The 16158-nt window shown below is 41.8% G+C and overlaps 1 protein-coding gene across 1 annotated transcript in view; it reads left to right on the plus strand.

Moving 5' to 3' along the window:
* PAPSS1 (3'-phosphoadenosine 5'-phosphosulfate synthase 1) overlaps positions 1–16158 on the plus strand; it is a gene marked incomplete in the record, with an annotated part of 841989 nt that overhangs the window by 553304 nt on the left and 272527 nt on the right. The window contains 1 exon segment of the mRNA XM_044061294.1: positions 652–857. Coding sequence (XP_043917229.1) covers positions 652–857 — 206 coding nt within the window.

Here is a 16158-nt window from a genome sequence, read left to right on the forward strand (position 1 = left end):
AACCATTTGGTATGCTGCGTGTGATGTACGCAACGTAGGTCATGGCTAATGCCTTGTAAAGCTCAAAAAAGGACTGTCACATAGTACTGCTTATCATTTGAACCTGCCATCAGGCATTTGGCTGATGTTAAGTTTTTCTAAGTCTCGATTGTTTTTGTAGGAGGACCTACAAGAGTTTTTGCATAAATGGCTTAGGAAGGTGCTACATTCTCTCTGTAGAAGGCATGTTTCTGTGATTTGGATGATTGAAAGAGCCTGTGTACCAGACAGTTTCTAATAGGTGGACGGACTTGAACAAAGTTGGTCTTTGTTGAAGTAATAACACTTTTTATTGTCTTCAGAGGCTGAAAGTGTCTGAGTTATATAGTTTGAAGCTTTAATTTGAAAAATAATGCTATGTTTACATAATTGTTATCATGCAGATTTTTTTGCTTAATTTCATTTAGCATATAACTATTGTATTTGTTTGCCTCCTGTACCTGTTGCATCGTCTCTTCCACTGCAGTATGGGTTAAAACGTTTTACTATTTCTTCATGGGACGAGGGTTTCTTTAACTGTAGCTATACTTAAACTGAACGAGTTTGCATTAGCGTTAGGTCACAAAACCATGTTAACTAACTGCGGATTTCTGTACTTTCTTTTGCTTTCAGGAGGTGTCATTAACTTATCAGTGCCAGTTGTGCTGACAGCTACTCATGAAGATAAAGAAAGACTTGATGGGAGCTCAGCATTTGCTCTAATTTATGAGGGGAGACGTGTGGCCATTCTCCGGAATCCTGAATTCTTTGAACATCGGAAGGAAGAACGCTGTGCACGGCAGTGGGGAACAACTTGCAAAGAACATCCATATATTAAGGTGATGTCTAGTAATTTTTGTTATGTGAGAACAGTATATTTCATTAAATTAGGTTACTCGTTTTAGTAAATTCACTCAAATACCTCTTCTGCCATCTCATCACTAACCTTCTGTCCTGCGGCATTCGCCCAAACAGTAGCCCTTCTCCCCCACACATCTCAACCTCCCAATCCCATCCTCCTCCCACAACTGGTAAACTCCTCCGTTTCTTATCTCTAAATGCTCAGAGCATATGCAACAAAATTCCTAACCTCCATGCATGGCTTCTCCATAACCAACCCAATATTCTGGCCATCTCAGAAACCTGGCTCAAACCCTGTATTAAAGAGTTTGAACTAACACCACCCAACTACTCCACAGTTAGGAAAGATAGAACACATAAAAAAGGAGTGTGAGTCGCTCTCCTCTACTCATCATCCCACTTAGTTACCCCTTTACCAAACCTATTACCCCTTTACCAAACCTATTACCAAATTTGACAAGGCAGAACTAATTCCATCCCTTCTTCATATAAACAAGCATAAACTTAAATGCATAGTCTCCCTTTATATTCCTCCTGGAGACAATATCTCAACCCTTAAAGATATTCTCTTCTGGTTCTCTAACAACATCACTAATGAAACTATAATACTGGGTGATGTTAATATTAACTGGTCAACAATTCAGTCTCCTACAAACTCACTTAATATAAAGTTGTACAACTTCACTCATCTTGTTAACTCAACAACTATGCCTTCCAAGAACTTCCTTACTGGAAGTACCCTGGACTGGATTCTAGTTTCTCATCCACATTACATCTCTGATAGTGGCACTCTGCCTGACCCATTAGGCAACCACTTCCCCACTTTTACCCACCATCTTCATTCCTCCATACAACTAACTCGTACCTACACCTTCACTCGCTGTCTAAAAATCTTGAATCCTAGCACATTCTCAAGTGCACTAAAAAATGAACTGGAACCCACTAAAAACCCTTCCCTTAGAAAATGCTGTTACCTACTTTAACTCAACTTTCTTCAACTTGCTTGATTCCTTTGCCTCTCTGAAAACAAATCTCATAAGATGCAATCCTGTACCTTGGCTAACCAAAAATACTTTACTAGCCATGTGATTTTGGGATAAAGCCTGGTAAACGCTACTCCAAAAATAAAACTGTCACCACCCTTAATGAATTTAAAACACTTTCATAAAGTAAAAAAAACTTATCTCAGACTGCAATGCCTATTTCTCTACACTCCAAACCAACCATAACACCAACCCCAAAAAATTCTGGCATGGAATCTCCTCCCTTCTCAATACTGGCAAAAAAGAAAACCCCTGCCCTGATCCAGATGCCTCTGACTTGGACTTAGCCACTCAATTTAACACTTTCTTTATCGATTCCAAAAGTAAACTTACATCATCCTTCACTTCCCATTCGGCTTCCCCACCCTTATTTCCACCTGTCCCTCCCTCCCGTAGCTTCTTCTGCTCCCAACCTCCTCCTTTCTCCTTCTCCTTATCATTGAAACCCGGCTCCAATGCCCCTGATGATATACCCTCATGCCCCTGATGATATACCCTCATATTTCTTAAAAGTTGCCGCAGAAGGCATAGCTCTTCCTAACTGCATTCTTATAAATCAGTCTATTGCTGAATGTCATGTTCCCCAGCTATGGAAAAAGGCTTTTATTATTCCACTCTATAAAGGTGGTAATAACAGCAATAGGTCGAAAGTTTGTGATATTACTATCTTATCCCCCATTTCTAAGCTTCTCGAAAAATGCATCCATCATCAACTTCTACCTTACCTCATAACCAACCAACGTCTAATCCCTACTCAACATGGTTTCAGACCCAGCCACAGCACTACCACAGCTCTCCTCTCCTTCCTAGAAGCAGTTAATAAGGCCCGTGACACTGGCCACATTGTGTCCACTCACCTCCTTGAACCCTCTAAGGCATTCAACACGATCTCTCTTAACCTTCTTTTCACTAAACTCTCCAAACTAAATCTATCCCACTCCTCTATTAACTGGTTTACCAGTTACCTCTGAAACAGGCAACAAGCAGTCGGATGGAAAAAAGCCATGTCCGCTTTTCTCATTACTCCCACAGATGTCCCCCAGGGTCCAATTTTCGGCCCCCTTCTATTCAGTATATTCATAAACTATTTCTACCAAGCCATCACAAATGCCAACCTTGTCCAATATGCCGACGATTCAACAATAATCTGCTCTGCCTCTTCTATGCCCACCCTAGTTAAATTAACCCAAGATGCCTTCTCCTCAACTGAGCAATGGATGATGGACAGCCATCTAGCACTCAATGCTACTAAAACTAAACTCATATTTACTGCTTCCAAAACCACCACCCTAGATAAAACCTCATTCTCATTCACCAGTCAAAATAATACTCCTCTCGGAAATAGTCTATAATGCTAAACTACTAGGAGTCCTGATCGATGACCAGCTAAAATTTGATAATCACCTACAAGTAAATATAAAAAAAACACAAAAAAATAGGCATGCTTTACCACCACAACCATTACATCTCTCCCTCCACTAGGCTCACCCTCGCCAACATTTATCCCATCCCTCCTATACGGTGCCTCTATCCTTACTGACCTGCAATCCTCCCTCAAGACTAAGCTCTCCTCTTACTATAATAAAATAACAAAATTTGCAACCAACCATAGATCCACTTCCCTTCACTGCACTGCCTTACACCAACTGAATTGGCTTGAGCTGTCCAGTTACCTCATCTATATTCAACTTGTCCAAGCAGGCAAACTTATTTTCACCCCCCCCTCTCTTGCCACCACTTTTAAAATGCAAAAAACAAATAGTCCACCAGGCAAACATCTAATGTCCTTCTCTGTAGCATGCCATTGGAATTCCCTCGCACCTCTCATCCGCACCATCAGCAGCCTTGCTTCATTCAGAACCTTAATTCACACACCTAACTTCACTATGGAAATGTTCTAGCCCCCGCCCCACATAATCTCCCTACACTATACCTACTCTCTAGAAGCTATAATTCACAATAGCCTCCCATTGTTTTGTACCCCTAATAAACTCTAGGAATTCGCATAACTCCTAGAATGGTACAGTTCAGTAACTTAGAATATAACTGCATGAATTAGCATAACTGTTAAAAAATTGAGACTGTTTCTGTTATTGCATTGTGCTAATATTTTAAACTGTTAAAAACTTTGTTTGTAAAGATTACTCTTATTGTATTGTACTGATATGTGCACTCTACTATGTGTTTTTCTATTTGTTTAATTTTGCTTCATTTGTGCACATTGCATTTGTCTAATAATTTACTCTCATGTTAAATTTGTAATTTTCTGGAGCTTTTCTCCCCAGAACTCCATTGAAAACGGGCTCCTCGTGGTCAAGTGGACTATCCTGGCAAACAAACTATGTATAAATATATAAATAAATAAATAAAATTCAGTATCACATTTTTTCTTTTTCCTTCTTGAATGCTCTTGTTCCAAACCTGAGGACAGAGAGTTGTATACCTTTTAACAAGTACAATTTTTATGACTGCAGTTCAGTTTTTCTGATATGCATACCTCTCACGTGTACTTTATTATGAGGAATGCTGCTGTTTCTTCACAGTTCCATTTGGAAGGCATATGTCTCACAGTCACTGTTAAGAATTTTTTTTAACTGATATCCAAGGTAAATAATAATGAATCGTACTCATCAGAAGCACTGTTTAGAAGTATAAATTCATCCTTTAAGCTCCTAGTTGAGGTTGTCAGTAAGCTGTTAGTAAATGTTTCACATTTTGCCCCCTTTTTTTTCCACATAATGGGAGCAATGTTCCACATTTTGGAAATGGGAGGTTGATAACTATGATACAGAAAGAAAGCTTCACTCACTACATTCATTTTGAAATCACTTTTCAGTTTTTTTTTTTTTACTCTTTAATAAATCTGCTGTGTTTATTAGGTGAAGTTGTATAACTGATCAACTTTTCACAAGTTTAAATTTTTGAAATACATTTTTAAATTAATATTCAGATATTTTGTTTTATAAGGAAAAAAGTAATCTGCGTAAAATAGATACTTCATTTTACAGAAATGTGCAGCAGTTCTGTCAGAGCTTATAACAGGAAAAAAAACATGCTTTGTACCAGAAGCTGGTGCCACACTGACAGTGTAGGTTCAGAAAAACCAAGGACTTTGGATATACTACATTTGTCTTTGTTTTAATTGAGGGTCAGGAATGAGCAGTAATTACTAGCCAGGTCAGATGGTGCGGGGACGTTCGAGTGGAACTAAGGTCTGAGAGTTACAGAACACAGTGTGTTCAACACACTGCTTTTGCATGACAGTAAGTGCAGGCTAGGAGTTAAGAAAACAAATGCTAGAGCTAGTTTGCTGATTTGGCAAAGTGTTACTAAGAAGTAAACAAGTTCAAAAATATAAATATAGCACCATTATAGATAGACTAGTGAAGTATATGTAGGTAGATAGTCCATGATATAAAATTAAGGACATGTTTGGTCCATCTTGCTTCAGTGAATATCATACCCTTCAAAAGGTAGTGATCCTGACAACCAACATGCAGACCCCCACCCCCTCCAAAGGTAACCACCTTAAAAAACTTCTCAAAAGCTGACTTTGGACTCCTAAAATCAGAGGTGGCTAACTTCACAACACCCATGCCAATGGAAAATAGCTGCATGACTAACTTCACGACACCCATGCCAATGGAAAATAGCTGCATGACTGCTGACTCATACACCAGTGCACTGTACGAACATGTACATAAATGCATGGAACTAGCCATACCCAGCAGAACCAAGATGCTTTCCTCCAAAAAATGGAAGTCAATCCAGTGGTCCCCTGCCATTAATAAATCCTGCAACAGAAGGAAGAAACTATTGCAGCAAAAGGTGAAGTCCCAAGACTGGAAAAGCTCCCTTATTAGCCTCAACAAAAAGTTAAGATCCCTCATCAAATTCTCTAAAGCCAGCTATGAAGGCAGAATTGTGGCAGACACTAAAAACAATTACAAAGCCTTCTATAGCTATATCAAGAACCTCCATGGCAATACCCAGATTTGCTGTGAATTACTGCACAGTGGTACCTCCGATACTGAGCCAACAGATATTGCCAACAATACTGGTTGACAGATTCAGTGCCAACTTTACCCCTCTCTCCTCCCCTAAATGACCAATTACAATACTGGAAGAATGCCAGGCACCCAGCATTACTGCAGCACAGGTTAAAACTGCATTATCCAAGGCCAAGAATGCAGCTTCCATGGGACCAGATAATATCCCTGGCTGTATTCTACATGAACTACAAAGTAAACTGGCACCACATCTGTGTGCCCTATTCAGTCACAGCCTCGCCTCAGGCTTTGTCCCTACCGAATGGTGCACTGCTACAATCATCCCTCTCCATAAAGGGGGAGTTACTACAGACCCTGGGAATTATCACCCCATTAGCCTGACTAGTCTGATATGTAAAGATATGGAGTGCATCATCATGGACCTGATTAACAAAGATATAGGAAATCTCCAATCTGTAGACCCCACACAATTTGGCTTTGTGAAAGGGAGATCATGCTTCTCAACCTAGTTGACTTCTTTGAGTCAGTCACTAGGGCTCTGGATGAAGGCAAGGCAATGTATACAGCTTACCTCAAGCTGGCCAAGACCTTTGATACAATTCCTCACTCAGTAGTTATTGATAAACTCATCAAACTAGGCATCAACCCCTATATCACTAAGTGGGTTGCAAATTGACTCACAGATAAAGCACACAGTGTGAAAGTAGCGGACTCCAAGTCCCACTGCTGACCAGACATTAGTGGACTCCCACAGGGATCGGTCCTAGGTCCTCTCCTGTTTGGCATTTACATCTCAGAAGTCCAGGCCAACACAAAGGGACTCTGGCTGACCAAGTTTGCAGGCGACTGCAAGCTGAGAGCCATTATTAACTCCCCAAGTGATGCAGACATGCTACAGAAAGGCCTCACTGAGACCAGTGAATGGTGTCGAAACCATGGCCTTAAGCTTAACTCCAAAAAATGCTTCATCATCCCATTTGGTAAAAACTCAGTTCCCACTAATTACCACATTGATGAGAGCCCACTGAACACTGAAGGTGCTATAATAGATCTGGGGATGCAGGTTGACAGCAACCTCTCCTTCGACCACCACATTGTCACTGTGGTCAGAAAGCCCTTCTGTGTGGCACATCTATTATTATTATTATTATTATTATTATTATTATCACATTGGTAATGACCAAGGGTTTTGCATCCAGGAAGAAAGAGGTCATTGTCTCTCTGTACGCATCCCTCGTTAGACCAATCATAGAGTAAAATGCTTCATTTGGTATGTATCTCACTAGACACCTGAAACAGCTGGAGAGGCCACAGAAGTACCTCACGAAGAGGATCCTAGGCATTAAATACATGTCCTACATGGACAGACTCAAAAGACTCCAGCTATTCTCTCTCTCATATCGCCTACTTAGAGGCGATCTCTGCTTGACTTACAAAGCCATGTCTGACCCAGCTCGGTTAGAAATGCTACATCTAAAGAAATCCCAATCTCTCAGCAGCATACATGCTCCAGAGACCTCAACTTCATTACCACAATCAACAGAACATGCTGGAGGGACAGGTGCCACCTCGCTGTCTCTCTTCACAAAAAATCTTGATGAGTGGATGGGTAATAGAAAATTCACCCCAGGGATTACTCCAGTGGGTCTGCTTGATAGAGGCACTGGGAACTAACGTTGGGCAACACGATGCCAGGGCACCTCTATGGGCTAGGCTTGTAAAGGCTCCAGGGCCATTAGCCTAGTACACATCTATGAACCTATGAAGTAGATTGTGTCCAGTGATGGCTCCATTTTTTTCCCAGCATTCATCACCTTACAGCCTGCATAAATACAACAGCTGTAAGGGTCTCTTTTCCATTAAATGCTGACATTCCAGACCAGAGGACAGAGCTTTGCTTATACTTTTTATCAATGACTTGTACATATTTTTTATGATAGCAGGTCACTTACTTTTTGTGATATCCTGCATACCTCTCACATGTATCTCCTTATTAAGAATACTCTTGAGTCTTAAGTGGTAGGGATGCACCTTAGTAGGGTCACAGAAGTATTGGGAGACCACAGAAAGTGGGGTTTTAAGCTAATTGCTTAAATTTGTAAGAAGTAGGGGAGGTGGTAGTGGGCTATGTAAATCTCTTTGAAATTTAGGGTTCCATGTTTTTATTCCAGCTGATGACTTGTGTTTGTTTCCTTCTTTTGTTTTTCCTCTGGCACACTGTTGCTTAATCCTTGCCATTTAAGGATATGCTTAACTTTGTAGCTTCATCTCACTTTTAAATTTGCCATGTCTTTCTTTTTTCACAGTTGCCTATTTTTTATTTATCATTATTTATTACAAATTGACTAACTGGCAGTAGACTTGCATGGGGCTAGTGCTAGCATTTTGGGGGGCCACCAACAAGTTTCAAGTTGTAGGCCATACCCAGGAGGATGTGATGTGTGATCACATTGCTGCCATGTCCCCTTCCCACTACTTCAGTCCTCTGAGTTTTGCTAGAAAACCAAACTGTTTGGATGGAAATGGACAAATCACAAATGTTGTGCAAGCAGTCTGCAACATTGCCAAAGCCCATACCCCACCACCACCAATCTGTCTGTACAATAATTCTGGAGAAATATAAAAATAAAAAACAAAAAAGATGAATGTGTAACATTAGGGATTTAAAACACTAGACTTATGAACTAATAAAAATGCTAGAACAGGTTTGCAGTAGCATGCGTGAACCTACATTTTCTGTGAAGAACAGACCAAAAATACTAGGCAATCATCTGGACATTGGGTAACAATCTCACAACTTCTACCCCCTCCCCAACATCTCAGCACAACAATTCTAGACAAAACCAAATATAATCGCCGAACAAAGGCATGACATCAGGGATATTTTTAAACACTGCAATTTTAAACTTAGAAAGATACTAGAATAGTAAGGCTTGCATTAGGGTGCATTAAAACATCATCAGTACATTCTCCATAATTCTTACAGCCGCTAGCCCACCCAGTGTCTCAGCACAATAATACTGCATAAAGCAAATTGCAGAGCAAAGACATAACATCAATGATAGATTTAAACATTTTTGTTTTAAAGATTTATCTGATGTTGTCATTTTCATTCAGTCCTCGACCTGTGGGTTTTGTGTCTGAGTTCTGATCCAGCTCGGCTCTTTTTCAAGCTCAAGATCCGATGCTGAAGCTCCTGCTCTCTATCACATAATGCCTCCTTCCACCAAAATATCTCCACTGTTGTTTGCCGCTCAGCAAAGAAGCATTGAGATTGTGTTGCTCCAGTTTCGTTCCATTACAAGAGTTCTGTAAGTTGGCTGCTGACATTCTTTGATTGCTCTTCCTTCCTCTCGTCCTACTTCCTTTCTTTTCATATTTATAAATAAATAAATAAATATTTTTAAAAAGCTTTCTTTTGTAGTTTTAGTGAGTCCCCACAGGTTTCTTCCGAGTTACTGATCTCTTTCTCGCCCTCCTTAGAGTCTGTTGGGCTGTAAAAAATGCACTTCCTATGGGTACAGTATTCCCTTGTCTGATGTCCACAGGGGGTGTGCTTACTTTCTAGGCTCAGCTCACTTAGACACCTTCTGTGAGATTTGTGGGAGGTTCAGTTATCTTCCTCTTGCCTATCGCTGCAACAAATTGATATTGAGGGGCTTTCTTCCTCCTTCCACACCTTCCACTTCAGATTCTCAAACCCTTGTTAGAAAATCCAAGCAGGCCACGGAACACAGGAAGTGTTCCCCTGAGCACTTATCCTGGAACTGCCAAGAAAGGCTTCAAAACCTTCGGATCTGATAATTGTGATCCCCACTCCTTTGGCTCCCCATGCTCCAACTGTCTTCTCGAAGCTGTCCTCCCAAGGAGGCCTCACTCAAGCCAGTGTTCAGATCACCTTCTATGTCCTTTGTCAGGTCTACCCATGGCTTGTCTGAGGACAAGGTGGATAAATTGATGAAGCAATTTATCAAGGTGCAGTTTCAGATTGGGGTACTGCCAGCTCTGTCCCCGTCTGGATCCATGAGCAGACATTCCCCTGTTTGTCCCATGGATCTTTCTCCGATTTGACTTCCTGCTTCAGAGTTGTCAAGTCCGATGGCCTCAAAAACTGAGACGTCTGATCTAGTAGTGGTTTCCACTTAGAGTCCGACAGTTTTCGTGATGCTCTTGGCTCTAACAGCTTCGGGGCCTAGTGCATCTCGGAGCCGAAGCTTAGACATCGATTCAGGGGGTTGACTTTAACACCAAGGCTTTCGGAGCTGTTGTTTCCCCTTGGAGCCTCGGCATTTGATAGCACCTGTAGACAAATCCCATTGGACTAGAGGGATCCCACTAGATGCCATGGATGTTGCAGCAGCCACCAAAAAAGGAGCTACCTCAGGAAAGCTCCACTGTCCATCCCCCTACCAGGGAGTCTAGGGCTTTGGACAGGTTCAGCAAGAGGGTTTATGCTTCCTGCAGATTTGCTTTATGAGCGTTAAACTGTTCATCCCATTTTACCAGGCTGCAGAGGGACGTGATTAAGGAACTGTCCAGCTCTGTCCCTTAGTCCATGTTTGAAGAGGAACGCAAGACGTTTACCTCCAGAATGGCCAATCTCCAGTCAATATCTAATTTGTCCATGAGGCTGATTGCCCATGCGGCTGAAGTTCTGGCATTGTCATTAGGCATCATTATTATATCCAGAAGGTTGGCGTGGCTATGGGCACAGCTTGTGCCAGTAGCTACGCCAACCTTTCATTGGTGCATTGGGAACGTTCCCTTGTTCTGTCCAATTAATTATATAGTGAACATATAGTTTGGTATACTAGGTTTATGGATGATATTTTTTTGTTGTGACAGGGCACCGAGGTTGAGTTGAACAAATTCATTTGTTATTTAAATGGGACCACAAACTTCCTTAGATTTACATTTAATTATTTTTACACATCCACACATGGGCTTTAGTTTTAGTAGTGCCCATTATGCAGATTGTAAGACATCTAATGTTGTTTATGTTGCGTATTGTGTCATATGTTTTTCTTTCTACATTGGCAAAACTAATAGGCAGTTAAAGGATAGGATATTGGAACACTACAGAGGCATTAGAAATAGTAAAGAGGATAGTGCCCTTGCCATGCATAATAAAAATGAAGGGTCCAATCATACATTTAAATTTCTAGTTTTAGAAATTCTGTTAGATAATAGAAGAGGGAGGGATTTGGTGAATGACATTGGGGCTGCGGAACAGAAATGGATAGTGCTATTTATTGCTGATAAACCCCCCGGCCTGAATAACAAGGTGTCTTTGAAACCTTTTTTAAAACCTCAGCCATTAAAACATTAAATAAGCTATCTGTTGTTATTCTATGCTTTTTTTTATATTTATTTTTATTTTTGAGGTATTGCACACAATATGACTATACTCCTATGAGTATGGCTTAGAGGTTATTTGATGTTTTTATTTATACATATATAAACATAGGTATACATGAAGTAGTTCTTTTGCACATATCATGGTTGATTTTAATAGATTTGTATGTTCTTAGTTTTTTTTTGTGTGACCACATCTTTATATGTTGACTTTTTAATAATTTTATATGCAGTGTTTTGCACATTTTTCATACATAACATTGTGATGATTCTGTGGTTTTTACTATAGTTAATATGTTTAATTGAATAATGCCACTGTTTTTTAAGGAAAGTTAATTGTGCTTAATTTATTCCACTATAAATTGTGTAAGGTATATTCACTTGTTGTCTGATGAAGGGGTGGGATCCCTGAAAGTGCTTACTATCTTAATAAACTACGTTGCTGTGGTACAGCTGGTGTTTCTTCTTTTGCTGGATATTACATCATCATTCTCTGATTCGCCCTATAAAACTGTTGAGGGTTTGCAAAGACTTTGTTCTTTGGTGGCTCCATTCTCCAGAAGTCTACCAAGGTCATCCCTTCATTCTTTCCCTGCCACATGCCTTGCTGTTCACAGAAACCTCCCAGTTGGGGTGGGAGGGGATTTTCTGGGATGGATGGTCCAAGGTACATGGTCGTCAAAGGAGACCAAATTGCATATCAATGACCTGGAGATGAGAGCAGATGTTCTTTTATTCACATGTTGCAGTATTCAATACTCTTGAGTATTCTCCTCTTGCTACCCGAACGTCCAGCCAGTCTTCAAAAGTTTGTAGTCTCTGCAGGGTGTGTGGGACGTCTGATGTGGCTAAGTGAATGTGTGCAATAAAAATGACTTCTGCATGCACCAGACATCAGAACTTTTCTGCTGTCAGTTGAATGCCAGTTGTTCCTGCCGTACTGGCCATCGGATCGAAAAACCTTTCAGAAAAGTGCCCTGTTGTGTACCCTTTGTTTTCTAGTCATTGCATGCTAGTGTTTTGTTTGTGTCATCCAGAAAGTACAGCCATCAGATTCCTCATAAAGACACCCACAAACATTGCTTCTTTTGCTTAGGACCATCCCACGACCACAAGGCCTGCCCCGTTTGCCAGGCCTTCATCCTGAAAACTCTGCTTAGCAGATTCCACGCACTCAGTATATACTTCGAGAACCAGAGGCATAAACAGGTAGCGTTAGGTATGAAGGGGACATCCGATCTGCCCAAGAAAAAGGCAAAGACCACAAGGCCTGAGAGTTTAGCTGCATCTCCGCCTTCCGACGGTCATCTTGTGGCTGATGTCGGCCTGGAGGAACAGTTGGTTCCCGCTGATTCAGTTATAGTGGGTACCAGCTTGGAGGCTGCAGAACCAAGGTCTAAAACTGACGACGAGGCTTCCTCTAAGCTAGTCGCTGGTTCTCAGTGAGGCACTTTTGCAGCCCCTGATGCCCGCTACTTTGGACCCGCAGGCTGCTACTGACTTCCACGTGGAGTCGCCTAGGCCGCTAGAAGCTCAAAGTATTGGACTTGCGGAGACTATTCCTTCAGATGGGTCTAGAGCCGCTGAGCAGGCATCGGCTTCTGAGGGTGTTTTCAGACCTACTCAATTATACATTAAAGCGACTCCAGCTACAAAGGCAAAGACTAAAGCACCTTTAAAGACAAAGAAACAAGTACAACAGACTCATGGTCAGGCCTCCATGCCCAAAAAACAGATGCTTAAAATGGCTGAAGACTTAATTACTTTGATCAGGGATTCCCATCCCACTCCTGATGAGGCCTAGGCAAGAGACAGAATATGAATCTTCAGGTCAGGTTTCCATTTCATCTGATTCCTCTTCTGATCAGGAATACTCTCTTCCTCCCTATGAGGATTCTAATGCTGAATAATCTATCCCTTCAGCCTCTCCTCCTGAGGATTACTCTTCTGGGGAAACCTTGCATACTATGAGGGAACATTTCCACTGGAAGAGCCAAGATTATTCGGAATCTAAGAAAAGACTTAGAGACTTCCTGTTACTCCCACAACACAGGCCCCTAGCTACTCCACCTGTGTTAGACATTGTAGATGATGTATTTTCAGAGTCCAGTCTGACCCCTGACTCCTTACCTCCAGCTCCTGTTAAGCCGGACAGGTACTATAGGGTTCCTGACTCTCATAAATTCCATTTTGAAAACCCCGCTGCTGACCCAGAAACTGTCTCTCAGGGTCCCAAAGGGGTCAAGGCATCCACTGCTAAAAACCCTACCCCCTCTGACAGGGATTCTAGGGCACTGGACAGATGGGGGAAGAAGATTTACACCTCTGCTACCATGGCTATAAGGGCTTTAAATTGTCAGTTTCATATGCTCAAATATCAGCAATATATTATGTCACTGCTTAAACAGAAAATGTTGATAAATTCTGAATGTGCAGAAAACAAAGAAATGCAGGATTTATTGCATGCAGCTGAACAAGTTGGAAAGCATACTTTGCAATGTGGTTTTGATTCTTTGGAGGCCTCCTGCAGGTCCTCTGTTACGGGATCTGTCATCAGGAGGCATGCTTGGTTAAAGGAACAAAATCTGCCTGACCATGTCAAAGCAAAATTATTACATGCTCCATTACAGCATGATACCTTGTTTGGTGTTAAAGCAGAGGAGGTTTTAAAGAAAATGGAGGACAAAGCTAAATCTATGCAAATGGTTAAGGATTTCTTACAGGTACAGTCTCCAAGATTTAGCAGACAGTGGCCTACAAAGAATTGGTCCTTTCCAGTGTCAGACAGACCACAAAGGGGCAGATACAGATGCCCAAGAGGCAGATCCCAGCCCCGAGGTTCATACAGATCTAAACAATGGGGTGCTTCTACCTCCAAAAGTGGAGAAGACAAATCACAGCCATGCAGGAAACAGTCCCAATGACTTCCCCCTGCCTGCACCAAGCACTTATCTTCTGGCAGCACCTTTAGGGGGAAATCTAGCACTTTTTTCTCAAAATTGGCACATAATAACCCAGGACAAATGGGTCCTAGACATAGTGTCACAAGGCTACAAGTTTCACTTCCATACCCTGCCAAGGACAAACGGTTGGCCAGACCTGCCAAAACATCAATGGGCAGAGGCACAAAAACAAGTCTCATACCTCATGGACATGAGGACCATTCAACAAGGGCCAGAGCAAGAGCAGGGACAAGGATTTTATTCAAGGCTGTTCTTGGTACCAAGAAAGGACAAGACCTGGAGACCAATACTGGACCTATCTATTCTAACCACATTTCTGGATATACCAAAATTCAGAATGTTGACTCTACAGCAGCTTCTGCCCATGCTGGGCAAGAAGGCTTGGCTTGTGACTTTAGACCCAAAAGAGGCATACCTGCATGTCCCAATCAGACAAACATGCAGAAGATGCCTCAGGTTCAAAGCTGGCTCAATGCATTACCAATTCTCTGCACTGCCCTTTGGCTTATCTACTGCGCCCAGGGTCTTCACAAAGTGCCTGGCACTGGTAATTGCATTCTGCAGACAGAGGAATACAAATATATCCTTACTTGGACGACTGCCTCATTCATGCAGAGAACAAGGATATTCTACTACAGTATCTGGCATTTATAAAGACATTTCTAACAGGCCTAGGGTACACAGTCAACGAAAAGAAATCAAAACTAGTACCCTCTCAATAGATAATATTCCTGGGTGCAAGCTTAAATACAACTGCCCAGATGGCTTATCTCACGCCAGACAAACAAAGGCAACTGACTACATATTTCAAACTGTTGGCAACAAAGCCCAGTTATCTGCAAGAAAATTCTGCAGGCTTTGGGCTTCATGGCATCCTGCATTCTACTAATTCCATATGCGAGACTGCATATGAGGAAACTTCAGTGGTACCTAAAAAGTGTTTGGGCTCAACAGTACAACAGCCTGGAAACAATAATTATCCTCATTCCCTGCCTGCAACAGGAGTTTCGATGGTGGGCGAAGGCTTGTCACCAAAACAAGGGACAGACATTCACTTTACCCCCAGCCAGGCAGACATTAACAACAGATGCATCAGATTATGTCTGGGGGGCCCACATGGCAGGAAGATGTATTCAAGGCACATGGTCCGCAAACCAAATGCATCTGCTTATCAATCAAAAAGAGATGCTAGCTGTTCAGAATGCCCTGACAGCCTTCAAGGACCTACTTCATCCAGGACAAGTATTGATAAAGACAGACAACACCACAGTCATGTGTTATATAAACAAGCAGGGAGGCAGTCATTCTTATCCCCTTTGCAGACTAGCCATGACTTTGTGGGACACAGCATTGACTTACCAAGTACATCTGCAGGCACAATTCCTGCCAGGAAAGATAAATACTCTGGCAGATGAACTAAGCAGAAACCTCATGGATCCCCACGAGTGGAAATTGGATCCACAAGTCTTCAGCATGATAAGGAAATGGGGATGCCCGGATATAGATCTATTTGCCTCTCCTCACAACTACCAACTAAAAAGATTCTGCACAAGGACTTATCATAGACGAGCATGGAAAGTGGACACCCTATCTTTCAGCTGGAAAAGCTTAGCAGTATATGCCTTTCCTCCACTGCCTCTCCTCCCCAAGGTAGGTACTCCTAAAGGTCAGACAAGAGAAGACAAAGATGATACTGATTGCCCCAAACTGGCCCCGCCAGTGCTGGTATCCAATCCTAAGGAACTTGTCTCAATGCCCGGCTTGGACCTTGCCTCAAATACCTCATTTACTGTCCCAACAAAACAATCAGATCCTGCACAGCCAACTCAAGACCTTAAATCTGGCAGCATGGCAGATAATGTAGTCATACAAAACGCACCTCTCACTAAAGCTGTGATGGATGTCATT

The sequence above is a fragment of the Protopterus annectens genome, chromosome 2.part0, assembly GCF_019279795.1.
Source record: "Protopterus annectens isolate FY-2018-M chromosome 2.part0, PAN1.0, whole genome shotgun sequence".
NCBI classification, from domain to species: Eukaryota; Metazoa; Chordata; order Ceratodontiformes; family Protopteridae; genus Protopterus; species Protopterus annectens.